The sequence below is a fragment of the Coregonus clupeaformis genome, chromosome 1, assembly GCF_020615455.1.
Source record: "Coregonus clupeaformis isolate EN_2021a chromosome 1, ASM2061545v1, whole genome shotgun sequence".
NCBI lineage: Eukaryota > Metazoa > Chordata > Actinopteri > Salmoniformes > Salmonidae > Coregonus > Coregonus clupeaformis.
Genome location: NC_059192.1, coordinates 31,618,516 through 31,635,795, shown reverse-complemented (window position 1 = coordinate 31,635,795; position 17,280 = coordinate 31,618,516). Strand labels below are relative to the sequence as shown.

The 17,280-nt window shown below is 47.4% G+C and overlaps 1 protein-coding gene across 1 annotated transcript in view; it reads left to right on the top strand.

Annotated features, from left to right (window-relative positions):
- The window catches only part of LOC121556549 (stonin-1), a 43,011-nt gene extending 28,608 nt beyond the window's left edge, over positions 1–14,403 (top strand). Inside the window, exons 10-17 of the mRNA XM_041870458.2 lie at positions 3,113–3,206; positions 3,490–3,929; positions 4,016–4,294; positions 4,575–4,742; positions 4,987–5,104; positions 5,373–5,506; positions 13,309–13,398; positions 13,574–14,403. Coding sequence (XP_041726392.2) covers positions 3,113–3,206; positions 3,490–3,929; positions 4,016–4,294; positions 4,575–4,742; positions 4,987–5,104; positions 5,373–5,506; positions 13,309–13,398; positions 13,574–13,681 — 1,431 coding nt within the window. The 3' untranslated portion in view covers positions 13,682–14,403. The remainder of the gene's footprint in view (positions 1–3,112; positions 3,207–3,489; positions 3,930–4,015; positions 4,295–4,574; positions 4,743–4,986; positions 5,105–5,372; positions 5,507–13,308; positions 13,399–13,573) is intronic.
- Positions 14,404–17,280: the final 2,877 nt, after the last annotated feature.

Below are 17,280 nucleotides of genomic sequence, written 5' to 3'. Positions count from 1 at the left end.
GTCCGGTCCGCTAGCTTCGTTACCCATCCCTTACTGGTCCAGTCTGGCGAGAGGGCGGGGGCTGGGGGAACCGGGGAAAGAGGACTGAGGGGAACCGGAGAGAAGGCTTGGGGCTGGAGGGAACCGGAACTGGGGAGAGAGGGCTGGGGCCTGGGGAAAGTGGGGTAGGGAAGGGAAGGGGGAGGGGGAACGGTTTATAGAGGGACTTCTGGGTTGGGAGCGACCAATGGGTGGGTTTCCCTGTGGATTGTGCTTTTTATTTTACATCCATAGGCTAATCAACACTGAAGATAACAATTACATGTTAGAAAACAATGGCAACTAGCTATTCTCTCATGGAATTCGAAAGGGCTTAATATTCGTATCAAACGTTCCAGCTGTCTTGATATTCTAGTAAGAAACCAAATTGATATAGCAATTCTTCCAAAACACACCTGCTGCAAAAGGATACACATATAATAGAAAAGCATTTGAACAAACTGGCTGCTTTTTCATCAGCCCCAAACCAAACTAAGGGTGCAATCATAATGATACATCAGAAACTCTAAATCACCATCCTTGGTATAGACGAAGACCAAGTAGGCAGAATCACTTTCCTTAAATGTATTCATAATGGAAAGGAAATTGGGTCCTACTTTAAATGACATGCAGCTTATAAAGGCTTCATAAACACTACGTAAATGTGTTACAAATCATCTATAACTGTATGTCATGCTTTATAGAGGGTTAATAAATGTGACAACCACCCATGTAAAATGTGACATAACCCACTATGTCAAATAGGACATAAACCTGTGCTTTATAAAAGGTGGAGTAAGCACCGCTAAATAAAGGCCTTATAAATCACATTAAATTGGGCTTCACAAAGCATTTATAACCCTGTCATACGTCTTTGTAGAGCATTGCAACACCAGGATATTGGGTTCGATTCCCGGGACCACCCATACGTAAAAATGTGTTCACGCATGACTAAGTCGCTTTGGATAAAAGCGTCTGCTAAATTGTATATATTATATTTCACTAAAACATTTCTAGGCTGTCCCAACCTCTTTCCCTCTTGGGTGCATAGCCAATATTGGACCTGACCTCAACTTCCCCCAGAATGCTGTGCAGCAGGATGACACACACTCATGCACAGCAAAATATTTTGGTAGGGCCTTTTTAAAATGTTGCAATTGGCATGCTGACTGCAGTAATGTCCACCAGAGCTGTTGTCAGTACATTGAATGATCATTCCTCTACCATAAGCCGCCTCCAACATCGTTTTAGAGAAATTAGCAGTACGTCCAACCAGCCTCACAACAGCAGACCACATGTAACCACGCCAGCCCAGGACCTCCACATCCGGCTTCTTCACCTGCGTGATCGTCTGAGACCAGCCACCTGGACAGCTGATGAAACCGTGGGTTTGCACAACCAAATAATTTCTGCACAAACTGTCAGAAACCATCTCCGGGAAGCTCATTTGCGTGCTCGTCGTCCTCACCAGGGTCTTGGCCTGACTGCAGTTCGGCATCTTAACCGACTTCAGTGGGCAAATGCTCACCTTCGATGGCCACTGGCACGCTGGAGAAGTGTGCTCTTCACGGATGAATCCCGGTTTCAACTGTACCAGGCAGATGGCAGACAGCGTGTATGGCGTCCTGTGGGCAAGCGGTTTGCTGATGTCAGCGTTGTGAACAGAGTACCTCATGGTGGGGTTATGGTATGGGCAGGCATAAGTTACGGACAACGAACACAATCACATTTTATCGATGGCAATTTGAATCCACAGAGATACTGTGACGAGATCCTGAGGCCCATTGTCGTGCCATGGACGGAGACATGTTGGGCTGGGGGGAATGGGATGTTGGGCTTGGGGGAATGTGACGGGGAGCTGGGGGTGAAGTCTGGCTTGGGGGAATGGGGACGGGTAGCTGGGGGTGACGTCTGGCTGGGGGAATGGGACGGGTAGCTGGGGGTGACGTCTGGCTGGGGGGAATGGGACGGGAGCTGGGGGTGACGGGACGTCGGGCTGGGCGGAATGGGACTGGGAGCTGGGGGTGACGTCGGGCGGGGGGGAATGGGATGGGGAGTTGGGGGTGACGTCGGGCGGGGGAATGGGGGTTGGGGGGTGACGCTCTGATTGGGGGAATGGGACGTCAGGCTGGGCGGAATGGGATGGGGAGGTGGGGGTGACGTCTGGCTGGGGGAATGGGACGTCGGGCTGGGAGGAATGGGACTGGGAGCTGGGGGTGACGTCGGGCTGGGGGGAATGGGACGTCGGGCTGGGCGGAATGGGGCTGGGGGGTGACGTCGGGCGGGGGGAATGGGATGGGGAGCTGGGGGTGACGTCTGATTGGGGGGAATGGGACGTCAGGCTGGGCGGAATGGGATGGGGAGGTGGGGGTGACGTCGGGCTGGGGGGAATGGGACATCGGGCTGGGCGGAATGGGACTGGGAGCTGGGGGTGACGTCGGGCGGGGGAATGGGACGGGGAGTTGGGGGTGACGTCTGGCTGGGGGAATGGGGACGGGAGCTGGGGAATGGGACGGGAGCTGGGGGAATGGGACGTCGGGCTGAGGGGAATGGGACGTCGGGCGGAATGGGATTGGGAGGTGGGGGTGACGTCGGGCTGGGGGGAATGGGACGTCGGGAGCTGGGGGGAATGGGACGTCGGGAGCTGGGGGGAATGGGACGTCTGGCTGGGGGTAATGGGACGTCGGGCGGAATGGGATGGGGAGGTGGGGGTGACGTCGGGCTGGGGGGAATGGGACGTCGGGCGGAATGGGATGGGGAGGTGGGGGTGGAGGCACATCTTTTTGTTTCTCTTTTCTTTACCAATTGTATTACTAGATCCTGTGTGATCAATATGATCATTTCTCTGTATGTGTTTTTAATTTTGGGTGGCAGTACATGTGGTATAAATTAAGTGTATAAATTGACATGAATATTGTAACCGTAACCCCACCCCCCAAATAAGGAAAGGAAATATAAATGACTATCTGTGCATTTATTTGATGTCTTTTATGTGGGATCTTGCTGCAATTTCTATTTTTCTGCGCCAAGTACAGTAAGTCATGTTTTTCATTGAGGGGAGACAATATGTGTAAAGCATCTAATTGTGTTGCAGAACAGCGGTGGGACACTGGCCACCTTCTCTCTTCCTCCCGGGATGACCTACCCAGTCCAGATCCCTGCAGGGGTCACACTGCAGACGGCCTCTGGTAAGAAGGGCCACAGCATGCGTGAACCTCCATACACACACATGCGTTTTGACAAACTTCATTTAAAAAGAACATTAATCAGTCTCTGTTTCAACACTTATAATATACACTCCCTTGGTGCATGTTTATGGTGCATATGTAGCCACTGGTATGGTTCTGGGCAGAATTAATAATATGATATTAAAATGTCAAGTCCCCATTTAACAACTTAATGTAAAAGAAAGAATGGATACACATTTCTAGAATAGATCCCTTTACTTATCGATTCCTCTGCCTCCCTAAGGCCAGCTTTATAAGGTCAATGTCCCAGTGATGGTGACCCAGGCTCCAGCCAGCCATCCCCAGCCCCAGCCCCAGCCCCAGCCCCAGCCCCAGCCCAGGCAAGGGGTGCCTGTAGTGGAGTGGAGAGATCCCAGCTCAGCTTCCCAGCAGTCAGCCACAGTGGTCCCTTCTACTGTCCTGAAGAACATGGCCCTTCCGAAGACCGAACCGTTCTCCCCACGGCCTGTGGCCCCTCCCAGAGCTGTACCTCAGACCGAACCGTTCTCCCCACGGCCTGTGGCCCCTCCCAGAGCTGTACCTCAGACCGAACCGTTCTCCCCACGGCCTGTGGCCCCTCCCAGAGCTGTACCTCAGACCGAACCGTTCTCCCCACGGCCTGTGGCCCCTCCCAGAGCTGTACCCCAGACCACAGAGCAGAAGAACCTGATGCCTCCGGTCCAGGTGAATCACCATCTTGATATGTTTTTATTGTGGCACTTTGGGTTTTTGAAACGTGTTTTACAAAACCATAATGTATTTTTCTCCAGCCACCTAATGAGAAGCCTGTGCTTCCTCAACCTGTGGTCCAGCCCACAGTTCAGGAGAATCATCTCCTTCAGCAGCCACAGGTTCCTTCAGCTCAGGCAATCTTTTCTGTGCAGACTCCAGTGTCCTTCCTGTCCCAACCGCCATCTCACCCCCAAGAGAGCCCCTTCGACAGTGGTGATTTCACTCTGGATGGGATTGATTTCGACAGTCCACAGCCAGTAGACATGAGCCTGTCCTCGTCCCTGTCCTGCGGTTCCGCCCACATGCCAAGCCTTCAGGTAGTCAATGACTTGTGGATAATTCCGCCATATCTTCATCAAACAGTCAATAATCTCATGTTATTACAATGGCAAGGCAGTGTACTGCTATATTTCAGAAGACATAGGCTGCCTCCCAAATGGCACCCTTTTCCCTATATACTGCACTGCTTTTGACCATGGCCCATAGGGCGCTAGTCAAAAGTAGTGCACTATATAGGGAAAAGGGTGCCATTTGGGAAGAAGAGACCTGAGCCAAGGTTCAACATACAGCTTATATAATCATGTCCATTTTACCCAGGTCAAGATGGAGACGACCCTGTCTGAAGGGTCAGAGTTTATGGGTCAGGGGTCAGAGTTCGAGGCCAGCGAGGTGGGGGTAGAGGAGATTGTGAAACAGGAGGATCATGGAGGAGCGGTGGCTGATATGACAACCCACTTGGAGGGTCTACCTGTGGATGCTACCAAGGTAAGACAGGAGATGGCATCTGGGACTCAATCCCAAATCCACCACTAGAACCTTGTAGATTTGAGAGGATTTCATACTGTAGGTTTAATCAATATGGTGAAACGCCCACCTAACCTGTCAAAGGGCAAGGTGGAGTGTTTGTTATATTGCTAACACCAGTCAAATTCTCTCAGATCTCCAGAAGTATTTAGGGCATCGGGTCTCAATTTGTAGTTCATAGCACTTCCTGTTCCTTCTTCCCCAGCTGGAGATGGCCCTGCTGAAAGACTACAACTACAGCGATGCTCTGGCAGACATCATCCAGCTGGACGGGCCTGCGGACAGCAGCTCTGACGTGGAGGAGGTGGAGGAGTTGGAAGGAGGTGTGTAGCATTGTCAACAATAGTTATGCTAGCCAAGGGAAGTGATTGCCTTGTTAGCTAACGATTGCTGCGTCATTCTAATAGGCTGTGTTTAAACAGGCAGCCCAATTCTGATTTTTTTCCCAGTCAGATCAGTTCTGAAAGATGTGAAAAGAGCTGATGTGATTGGTCAAAATACCAATTAGTTGAAAAAAGATCAGAATTGGGCTGCCTGTGTAAATGCAGCCATAGAGGAGTTTGCTGATGCATAAACAAAGTGTGGTTACAGGTGCGATGGGAGAGAATGAGTTCCTAGGCATGATGACTGCTGAGGCCCTACAGGAGGCAGAGGGCAGCAGTGATGATGGCAACTCCAGCTCCAGTGGCGACAGTGTGGGGATGGATGAAATCACAGTGGAAGAGGTAAGAAATGGGTCTGTCCTCATTGTTTTTTTAAATAAGCCTAGTCCTGTCTGGTTACCTGGACACAGATCAAGCCTAGTTCTGTCTGGTTACCTGGACACAGATCAAGCCTAGTCCTGTCTGGTTACCTGGACACAGATCAAGCCTAGTCCTGTCTGGTTACCTGGACACAGATCAAGCCGGTAGAGCACGGCGCTTGTAACGCCAAGGTAGTGGGTTCGATCCCCGGGACCACCCATACACACAAAAAAAATTATGCACGCATGACTGTAAGTCGCTTTGGATAAAAGCGTCTGCTAAATGGCATATTATTATAAGCCTAGTCCTGTCTGGTTACCTGGACACAGATCAAGCCTAGTCCTGACTGGTTACCTGGACACAGATCAAGCCAAGTCCTGTCTGGTTACCTGGACACAGATCAAGCCTAGTCCTGTCTGGTTACCTGGACACAGATCAAGCCTAGTCCTGTCTGGTTACCTGGACACAGATCAAGCCTAGTCCTGACTGGTTACCTGGACACAGATCAAGCCTAGTCCTGTCTGGTTACCTGGACACAGATCAAGCCTAGTCCTGACTGGTTACCTGGACACAGATCAAGCCTAGTCCTGTCTGGTTACCTGGACACAGATCAAGCCTAGTCCTGTCTGGTTACCTGGACACAGATCAAGCCTAGTCCTGTCTGGTTACCTGGACACAGATCAAGCCTAGTCCTGTCTGGTTACCTGGACACAGATCAAGCCTAGTCCTGGACAAACAGGCACTTTAAATGGAGAATCTATTTTGATAAGTCCCGACGCTTCTGAACCTGTACAAAAGTCTGTAGATGGTGCTGTTGCATCATTTGACACTAATCACTTAATAGTATTTGGGTCCTCCTATGCCTTATTGGCATGAACAAAACCAGAGATTAACCCTGTTTACAGTTTTTGCCCATTGCTTACACACTAAAACCGAATGCTTAGACCAAAGCCTCAATACCTAAACTTCTTGTAGCATACCTTAAACACAGTGTAACCATAGTTAAACACAATGTCAACTTTGCACTTTGTTTGCAATTCTGTAACACACTTATTGTGAAACACTACACACGTTTTCTTACATTAGACACTTTGTTCAAAAACGAAATCACCTGTTATCATTGGGAAAACACTCTGTTCAAAATGCAAAACTCATCTGGCAATTGTATGCACTTACATACACACCTGAAAACACTTGCACAGAAAACAGAACACCAATCAGTCTGAGCCTTAGCACTACAAATAGGCCTCAGGTAAGCCATTTTTAGAACTTTGCAAGCATGGAGGCAATGAGAGTCAGAGTAAGAGGAGGACAAAGAGAGAGGAGTCGGATGTGGAAGAGGACATGGAAGAGGACGAGGACCAGTGCGGAGACGTATATCAGATGACATCAGGGCTACTCTGGTGGACCATGTGATAAATCATGGCCTGTCCATGAGGGGGGCAAAGAGTCCACCCTAACCTCAGTCGCTAAACAGTAGCATCGATAATAAGGACATTCCGACTGGAGAACAGGTATATCTTCAAGTTTCTACTCCAGACTGTACCTACTGTATGTGTCACATGATTCTGTATCATATTACAGTATTACTGTACTAACTATACTATACAAAAATGGGTAGTGCTGTGAAGTACTGTATATGTAAAGGAATACCATTGTGATGTTGCAGTACTGTGTACAGTTTGAAAGTACAGTATGTGAAAAATAACCTAACCAATGACATCTTGTGGTGGCATTTTCTACAGAATGGTTGGACGACCTCCTCAAGGTGGAAGGGAACGGCTCTTCACTCAACAACAAGAGCTTGCCATCATTGAAATGGTACGAGAAAATAATGCAATCCGACTTCGTGAGTTGCAACAACGCATAATTGCAAATGGAAATGAATTCAACAATATCAACAGGGTCAGCATTTCTACACTAAGTCGCATCCTACAGAAACATAACTTCAGAATGAAGCAGCTGTACAGGGTGCCATTTGAGAGGAACAGTGTCAGGGTCAAGGATCTGCGCCATGATTATGTGCAGGTATGTGTCACTTTACTTTACATACTATATAATGTGATGTGGGAATGAGGGTTTATGCTGCCACCTGCCCTGCCTGTAGCTTGTAGTTTTTGTCTATACTCACCCAACCCAGCCCCTACTTGTGTGAAAATATAGACATTGTAGTTACTGTATGTGTTTTCAGTAACACTATTCAATATTTTATGTTACAGACAGTTCTGGAGTTTGATGCCGCCGAACTGCCACATGAGTTCATCTACGTGGAAGAGGCAGGCTTCAATCTGTCCAAAACCAGGCGTCGGGGCCGTAATGTAGTTGGACAAAGGGCTGTTGTAAATGTCCCTGGGCAGCGTGGGGGAAATATCACCTTGTGTGCTGCAATTAGTGTCCAAGGAGTCCTGCATCATCATGCCACTCTAGGTCCCTACAATACAGGACAGATCATTGCATTTCTAGATGCACTACATGCAGTTGTGCAGGACAGACCACAGCAGCCCAGGTTTGTTGTCATCTGGGATAATGTTAGTTTCCACCGGGCTGCTCTGGTCCGAGATTGGTTCAACAACCATAATCATTTCAGTTTTATACCTGCCCCCTTACAGCCCCTTTCTAAATGCAATCGAGGAATTATTTTCAGCGTGGCGGTGGAAAGTATATGTTCGGCAACCACATGCCCGCATGACTCTTCTGCAAGCAATGGAAGAGGCATGTGGAGACATTGAGGTGGGATCAATCCAAGGGTGGATTCGGCACACAAGGCAATATTTTCCCCGATGCCTAGCCCGCGAGGACATCGCCTGTGATGTTGACGAGGTCTTGTGGCCAGATCCGAACAGAAGGCGTGATCCATAAGCCCCCCCGCACCCCACCACACACACACACACACACACACACGCACACACACACACACACACGCACGCACACACGCACACAAAACAAGTATATGTTTTTTCCCCCAATAGCAATTTATCCAGTAATTATTTATTTTTTTACTTTTGTTTTGTTGCTAAATTTGATGTTAAGAATTTCTGTAAGAATATTTGTTTTTATGTAAAAACGTTTTTGTAAATACTGTTTGATTACTGCAGACATTCTACTTTTGAGTTTTACAGAAGACAATGACAATAAAATGACAATAAAAATAGAAACACAAAGACTGCAGTGTTTTATATAAAGCCCATCAGTGTGTTGCTGGTGATATGAAAGAGTAATTCAAATGTTGTTTGTGTGTATGGTTTTGTTGCAAGAATTTCATTTTTAGAAAGGAGTGTTAAGTTTTGATTGCAGTGTTTCATTTTGGCATATATGTGAGTTGTTAATCTCCAAGTGCTATGTCTGATTGACTTGTGTGTTGAGTTTTGACATAATGACCCAAATTCTGCAAAAAGTGTGTAAGCAATAGGCAAAAACTGTAAGTCAATGTACTTTAGGAGGATGTGAAGTCTGTTGGCTGTCTTTGACTGCTGAGCTGCCTCTGACATGTTGCCTCTGACATGTTGACTCTGCCTCTGACATGTTGACTCTGACATGTTGACTCTGCCTCTGACATGTTGACTCTGACATGTTGCCTCTGACATGTTGACTCAGGCTCTGACATGTTGACTCAGGCTCTGACTTGTTGACTCTGACATGTTGACTCTGCCTCTGACATGTTGCCTCTGACATGTTGACTCTGCCTCTGACATGTTGCCTCTGCCTCTGACATGTTGCCTCTGACATGTTGCCTCTGCCTCTGACATGTTGCCTCTGAAATGTTGACTCTGCCTCTGACATGTTGCCTCTGACATGTTGCCTCTGACATGTTGACTCTGCCTCTGACATATTGCCTCTGACATGTTGACTCTGCCTCTGACATGTTGACTGCCTCTGACATGTTGCCTCTGACATGTTGACTCTGCCTCTGACATGTTGACTCTGCCTCTGACATGTTGCCTCTGACATGTTGACTGCCTCTGACATGTTGCCTCTGACATGTTGACTCTGCCTCTGACATGTTGACTGCCTCTGACATGTTGACTCTGCCTCTGACATGTTGCCTCTGACATGTTGACTCTGCCTCTGACATGTTGCCTCTGACATGTTGACTCTGTCTCTGACATGTTGACTCTGCCTCTGACATGTTGCCTCTGACATGTTGACTCTGCCTCTGACATGTTGCCTCTGACATGTTGCCTCTGACATGTTGACTGCCTCTGACATGTTGCCTCTGACATGTTGACTCTGCCTCTGACATGTTGACTGCCTCTGACATGTTGACTGCCTCTGACATGTTGACTCTGCCTCTGACATGTTGCCTCTGACATGTTGACTCTGCCTCTGACATGTTGCCTCTGACATGTTGACTCTGTCTCTGACATGTTGACTCTGCCTCTGACATGTTGCCTCTGACATGTTGACTCTGCCTCTGACATATTGCCTCTGACATGTTGACTCTGCCTCTGACATGTTGACTGCCTCTGACATGTTGCCTCTGACATGTTGACTCTGCCTCTGACATGTTGACTCTGCCTCTGACATGTTGACTCTGCCTCTGACATGTTGCCTCTGACATGTTGACTCTGCCTCTGACATGTTGACTGCCTCTGACATGTTGACTCTGCCTCTGACATGTTGCCTCTGACATGTTGACTCTGCCTCTGACATGTTGACTGCCTCTGACATGTTGACTCTGCCTCTGACATGTTGACTCTGCCTCTGACATGTTGACTCTGCCTCTGACATGTTGACTCTGCCTCTGACATGTTGACTCTGCCTCTGACATGTTGACTCTGCCTCTGACATGTTGACTGCCTCTGACATGTTGCCTCTGACATGTTGACTCTGCCTCTGACATGTTGACTCTGCCTCTGACATGTTGACTCTGCCTCTGACATATTGCCTCTGACATGTTGACTCTGCCTCTGACATGTTGACTGCCTCTGACATGTTGCCTCTGACATGTTGACTCTGCCTCTGACATGTTGCCTCTGACATGTTGACTCTGCCTCTGACATGTTGACTGCCTCTGACATGTTGACTCTGCCTCTGACATGTTGACTCTGCCTCTGACATGTTGCCTCTGACATGTTGCCTCTGACATGTTGACTCTGCCTCTGACATGTTGCCTCTGCCTCTGACATGTTGCCTCTGACATGTTGACTCTGCCTCTGACATGTTGACTGCCTCTGACATGTTGACTCTGCCTCTGACATGTTGCCTCTGACATGTTGACTCTGACATGTTCCCTCCGCCTCTAACATGTTGCCTCTGCCTCTGACATGTTGACTCTGCCTCTGACATGTTGCCTCTGACATGTTGACTCTGCCTCTGACATGTTGCCTCTGACATGTTGCCTTTTGACATGTTGACTCTGACATGTTCCCGCCGCCTCTAACATGTTGCCTCTGCCTCTGACATGTTGACTCTGCCTCTGACATGTTGCCTCTAACATGTTGACTCTGCCTCTGACATGTTGACTCTGACATGTTGACTCTGCCTCTGACATGTTGCCTCTGACATGTTGACTCTGCCTCTGACATGTTGCCTCTGACATGTTGACTCTGCCTCTGACATGTTGCCTCTGACATGTTGACTGCCTCTGACATGTTGCATCTGCCTCTGACATGTTGCCTCTGCCTCTGACATGTTGCCTCTGCCTCTGACATGTTGCCTCTGCCTCTGACATGTTGACTCTGCCTCTGACATGTTGACTGCCTCTGACATGTTGACTCTGCCTCTGACATGTTGACTCTGCCTCTGCCATGTTGCCTCTGACATGTTGCCTCTGACATGTTGCCTCTGACATGTTGCCTCTGACATGTTGACTCTGACATGTTGACTCTGCCTCTGACATGTTGCCTCTGACATGTTGACTCTGCCTCTGACATGTTGCCTCTGACATGTTGACTCTGCCTCTGACATGTTGACTGCATCTGACATGTTGCATCTGCCTCTGACATGTTGCCTCTGCCTCTGACATGTTGCCTCTGCCTCTGACATGTTGACTCTGCCTCTGACATGTTGCCTCTGACATGTTGACTCTGCCTCTGACATGTTGCCTCTGACATGTTGCCTCTGACATGTTGCCTCTGCCTCTGACATGTTGACTCTGCCTCTGACATGTTGCCTCTGACATGTTGACTCTGCCTCTGACATGTTGACTGCCTCTGACATGTTGCATCTGCCTCTGACATGTTGACTCTGCCTCTGACATGTTGACTGCCTCTGACATGTTGACTCTGCCTCTGACATGTTGCCTCTGACATGTTGACTCTGCCTCTGACATGTTGCCTCTGACATGTTGCCTCTGACATGTTGCCTCTGACATGTTGCCTCTGCCTCTGACATGTTGCCTCTGCCTCTGACATGTTGACTCTGCCTCTGACATGTTGCCTCTGACATGTTGCCTTTTGACATGTTGACTCTGACATGTTCCCGCCGCCTCTAACATGTTGCCTCTGCCTCTGACATGTTGCCTCTGACATGTTGACTCTGCCTCTGACATGTTGCCTCTGACATGTTGACTCTGCCTCTGACATGTTGCCTCTGACATGTTGACTCTGCCTCTGACATGTTGCATCTGCCTCTGACATGTTGCATCTGCCTCTGACATGTTGCCTCTGCCTCTGACATGTTGCCTCTGCCTCTGACATGTTGACTCTGCCTCTGACATGTTGACTGCCTCTGACATGTTGACTCTGCCTCTGACATGTTGACTCTGCCTCTGACATGTTGCCTCTGACATGTTGACTCTGACATGTTGTTTCTGACATGTTGACTCTGCCTCTGACATGTTGACTGCCTCTGACATGTTGCCTCTGCCTCTGACATGTTGACTCTGCCTCTGACATGTTGACTGCCTCTGACATGTTGACTCTGCCTCTGACATGTTGCCTCTGACATGTTGCCTTTTGACATGTTGACTCTGACATGTTCCCGCCGCCTCTAACATGTTTCCTCTGCCTCTGACATGTTGACTCTGCCTCTGACATATTGCCTCTGACATGTTGACTCTGCCTCTGACATGTTGACTCTGCCTCTGACATGTTGCCTCTGACATGTTGACTCTGCCTCTGACATGTTGACTGCCTCTGACATGTTGCCTCTGACATGTTGACTTAGGCTCTGACATGTTGACTGCGCCTCTGACATGTTGCCTCTGGCATGTTGACTCTAGCATGTTGACTCTTCCTCTGACATGTTGACTCTGCCTCTGACATGTTGCCTCTGGCATGTTGCCACTGGCATGTTGACTTAGGCTCTGACATGTTGACTGCGCCTCTGACATGTTGACTACGCCTCTGACATGTTGACTGTGCCTCTGACATGTTGACTGTTTCTCTGACACCCCACCACTATACAGAGCTGTCATTGACATCTGGGTTGAGGGTGTTTCAGATGCGGAATGAAAGGTTGAACTCTGTTCTGCTTGTTCTATAAATCAAAACAACTAAATACCTTAGTAGACATTTTTATCCAAAGCCATAAAAGTGTCTGCATTTTCAGTACTTGATCCCACAACCTTGGTGCTAATCATGAGCATCCAGTGTCCCATATAACTCTCTCTCTCTCCCTCCCCCTCTTTCTCTGTCTGTCTCGCTCGCTCGCTCTCTTTCTCTCTTACATCTCTCTCCCCCCTTCTTTCACTGTCCCCCCCTCTTTCTCCCCCCTCTCTCTCTCCTCCCTCTTTCTCTCTCCCCACTCTCTTCCCCCACCCCACCCTCTTTCTCTCCCCTCCTCTCTTTCTCTCCCCTCCCCCCTCTTTCTCTCCCGTCTCTCTCTCTCTCCCTCCATGATAGGATCCTTTAAACTCTGGGGATGACGTGAGTGAGCAGGACATTCCTGATCTCTTTGACACTGACAATGTGATAGTGTGTCAGTATGATAAGGTATGCTTCAGGTTCCTAGTGTTGTAGATAAGGTATGCTTCAGGTTCCTAGTGTTGTAGATAAGGTATGCTTCAGCTTCCTAGTGTTGTAGATAAGGTATGTTTCAGCTTCCTAGTGTTGTAGATAAGGTGTTCATGCTTTCTAATGATATACTGTATGTTTTTTACCACTTCAGATTCACCGCAGTAAGAACCGGTGGAAGTTCTATCTGAAGGATGGGGTGATGTGTTACGGAGGAAAGGACTATGTCTTCTCTAAGGCTGTCGGGGAGGCAGAGTGGTGACTGGGTTTGTTATGTTCCAATGTCCATACTAGAATAGTTCACTGAGTCAAAGACGAGTTTTATACAATACCTCTTGGGATGCAATGACAATACTTTTTAAGTAGCATGCTAGTGTGAATATTGGAACAGAATCTTGGTCTGTATTTCACCCATGCAGATACAGCCTTGACTTGTAGTCATAAATGTGTCCAACGAGGCAAATAAAACATGAATATATTGTGAGAATAATATCATTTGAAGTTAATGGGGGAAACCACAGTTGTTCACTGAGCTAGAAAAAACAAGTTTGAATCTATACAGGCTTCTAATGTGAAGACAAATGTCTGGATGAGAAGTAATGTTTCCGTCCCACATAGCAACCTATTCCCTATATAGTGCACTATTTTTGACCAGCCACCACAGTGCAGTAAGGGCTTTTTGAATTGTTCATTTCGTTTATGTAACTATTTATTTATATTTTTGTATTTATGTTGTTTAATGCCATTAAAGGAGCACTGAGCACAAGTAGGTCCAAATGGAGCTTAGTAATTTGTAATGATGCTCTGTTTGTTTATGTACCAAATTCATTCATTTTAAGATGTCCGTAATGTGACTTTCTGTTCTCAGCAATGATATAAAATCTATTTTTTTGGTTTATTTTGGAGCAAAACAATGGTCTGAAATGTAAACTCAAATAACTAATTCTGTTTTCACTGCCAATGAAATATAAGCATTAAAATGAACCCTGCTGTTATTTTGTCTGAAGGTGAATTGTCATGAATGAAAATGTACATACAGAACACAGAATCCCCCGATAGACTAGGAAAAATGTCACTCAATAGCTAGGGTTCCATCCAATTAGCGACAGATTTTCATGTGAATATTCAAAAATGATCATAAAGAAATATGCGCATTTTCCCACCAGTGTTGTGGGAAGTTGTTGTGGATAAAAATCAGTGCGTGATGACGTAGTGCACACAATGTACTTTTCATGTACCGAATAAAAATCAAGTTCAATGTGTTTCCATCTCATTTTCAACTCCACCGATAGTTTTGTCACAAACTGTTTTGTTAAATACCAAATGTGCCTACTCAAATCAAATCAAATCAAATTTTATTGGTCACATGCGCCGAATACAACAGGTGCAGACATTACAGTGAAATGCTTACTTACAGCCCTTAACCAACAGTGCATTTATTTTAAACAAAAAAGTAAGAATAAAACAACAACAAAAAAAGTGTTGAGAAAAAAAGAGCAGAAGTAAAATAAAGTGACAGTAGGGAGGCTATATATACAGGGGGGTACCGTTGCAGAGTCAATGTGCGGGGGCACCGGCTAGTTGAGGTAGTTGAGGTAATATGTACATGTGGGTAGAGTTAAAGTGACTATGCATAAATACTTAACAGAGTAGCAGCAGTGTAAAAAGGATGGGGGTGGGGGGGCAGTGCAAATAGTCCGGGTAGCCATGATTAGCTGTTCAGGAGTCTTATGGCTTGGGGGTAGAAGCTGTTGAGAAGTCTTTTGGACCTAGACTTGGCATTCCGGTACCGCTTGCCGTGCGGTAGCAGAGAGAACAGTCTATGACTAGGGTGGCTGGAGTCTTTGACAATTTTGAGGGCCTTCCTCTGACACCGCCTGGTATAGAGGTCCTGGATGGCAGGAAGCTTTGCCCCAGTGATGTACTGGGCCGTACGCACTTTACCCTCTGTAGTGCCTTGCGGTCAGAGGCCAAGCAGTTGCCATACCAGGCGGTGATGCAACCAGTCAGGATGCTCTCGATGGTGCAGCTGTATAATTTTTTTGAGGATCTGAGGACCCATGCCAAATCTTTTTAGTCTCCTGAGGGGGAATAGGCTTTGTCGTGCCCTCTTCACGACTGTCTTGGTGTGTTTGGACCATGATAGTTCGTTGGTGATGTGGACACCAAGGAACTTGAAGCTCTCAACCTGTTCCACTACAGCCCCGTCGATGAGAATGGGGGCGTGCTCAGTCCTCTTTTTTTTCCTGTAGTCCACAATCATCTCCTTTGTCTTGGTCACGTTGAGGGGAGAGGTTGTTGTCCTGGCACCACACGGCCAGATCTCTGACCTCCTCCCTATAGGCTGTCTCATCGTTGTCGGTGATCAGGCTTACCACTGTTGTGTCGTCGGCAAACTTAATGATGGTGTTGGAGTCGTGCCTGGCCATGCAGTCATGGGTGAACAGAGAGTACAGGAGGGGACTGAGCACGCACCCCTGAGGGCCCCCGTGTTGAGGATCAGTGTGGCAGATGTGTTGTTACCTACCCTTACCACCTGGGGGCGGCCCGTCAGGAAGTCCAGGATCCAGTTGCAGAGGGAGGTGTTTAGTCCCAGGATCCTTAGCTTAGTGATGAGCTTAGAGGGCACTATGGTGTTGAATGCTGAGCTGTAGTCAATGAATAGCATTCTCACGTAGGTGTTCCTCTTGTCCAGGTGGGAAAGGGCAGTGTGGAGTGCGATAGAGATTGCATCATCTGTGGATCTGTTGGGGCGGTATGCAAATTGGAGTGGGTCTAGGGTTTCTGGGATTATGCTGTTGATGTGAGCCATGACCAGTCTTTCAAAGCACTTCATGGCTACAGACGTCAGTGCTACGGGTCGGTAGTCATTTAGGCAGGTTATCTTAGAGTTCTTGGGCACGGGGACTATGGTGGTCTGCTTGAAACATGTTGGTATTACAGACTCAGTCAGGGACATGTTGAAAATGTCAGTGAAGACACTTGCCAGTTGGTCAGCACATGCTCGGAGTACACGTCCTGGTAATCCGTCTGGCCCTGCGTGCCTTGTGAATGTTGACCTGCTTAAAAGTCTTACTCACATCGGCTACGGAGAGCGTGATCACATAGTCATCCGGAACAGCTGGTGCTCTCATGCATGCTTCAGTGTTGCTTGCCTCGAAGCGAGCATAGAAGTGGTTTAGCTCGTCTGGTAGGCTTGTGTCACTGGGCAGCTCGCGGCTGTGCTTCCCTTTGTAGTCTGTAATAGTTTTCAAGCCCTGCCACATCCGACGAGCGTCAGAGCCAGTGTAGTATGATTCAATCTTAGACCTGTATTGACTCTTTGCCTGTACTCTGGTCTTGGCACATGCGCTCTAGCCAACCAGTGGTGGAAAAAGTACCCAATTATCATACTTGAGTCTAAGTAAAGATACCTTAATAGAAAATGACTTAAGTGAAAGTCACCCAGTAAAATACTACTTGAGCAAAAGTCTAAGTATTTATTTAGTTTTACATATACTAAAGTATCAAAAGTAATTGTAAAAATATAAATCATTTCAAATTGCTTTTTATTTATTTTTATTTACGGATAGCCAGGGGCACATTCCAACAATCAGACATAATTTACAAACAAAGCATTTGTGTTTAGTGAGTCCACCAGAGCAGAGACAGTAGGGATGACCAGGGATGTTCTCTTGATAAGTGCATGAATTAGATCATTGTCCTGTCAAAATGTAACGAGTACTTTTGGGTGTCAGGGAAAATGTATGGAGTAAAAAGTACATTATATTCTTTAGGAATGTAGTGAAGTAAAAGTAAAGTACAGATACCCCCAAAAAACTACTTAAGCAGTACTTTACAGTATTTTTACACCATTGTAGC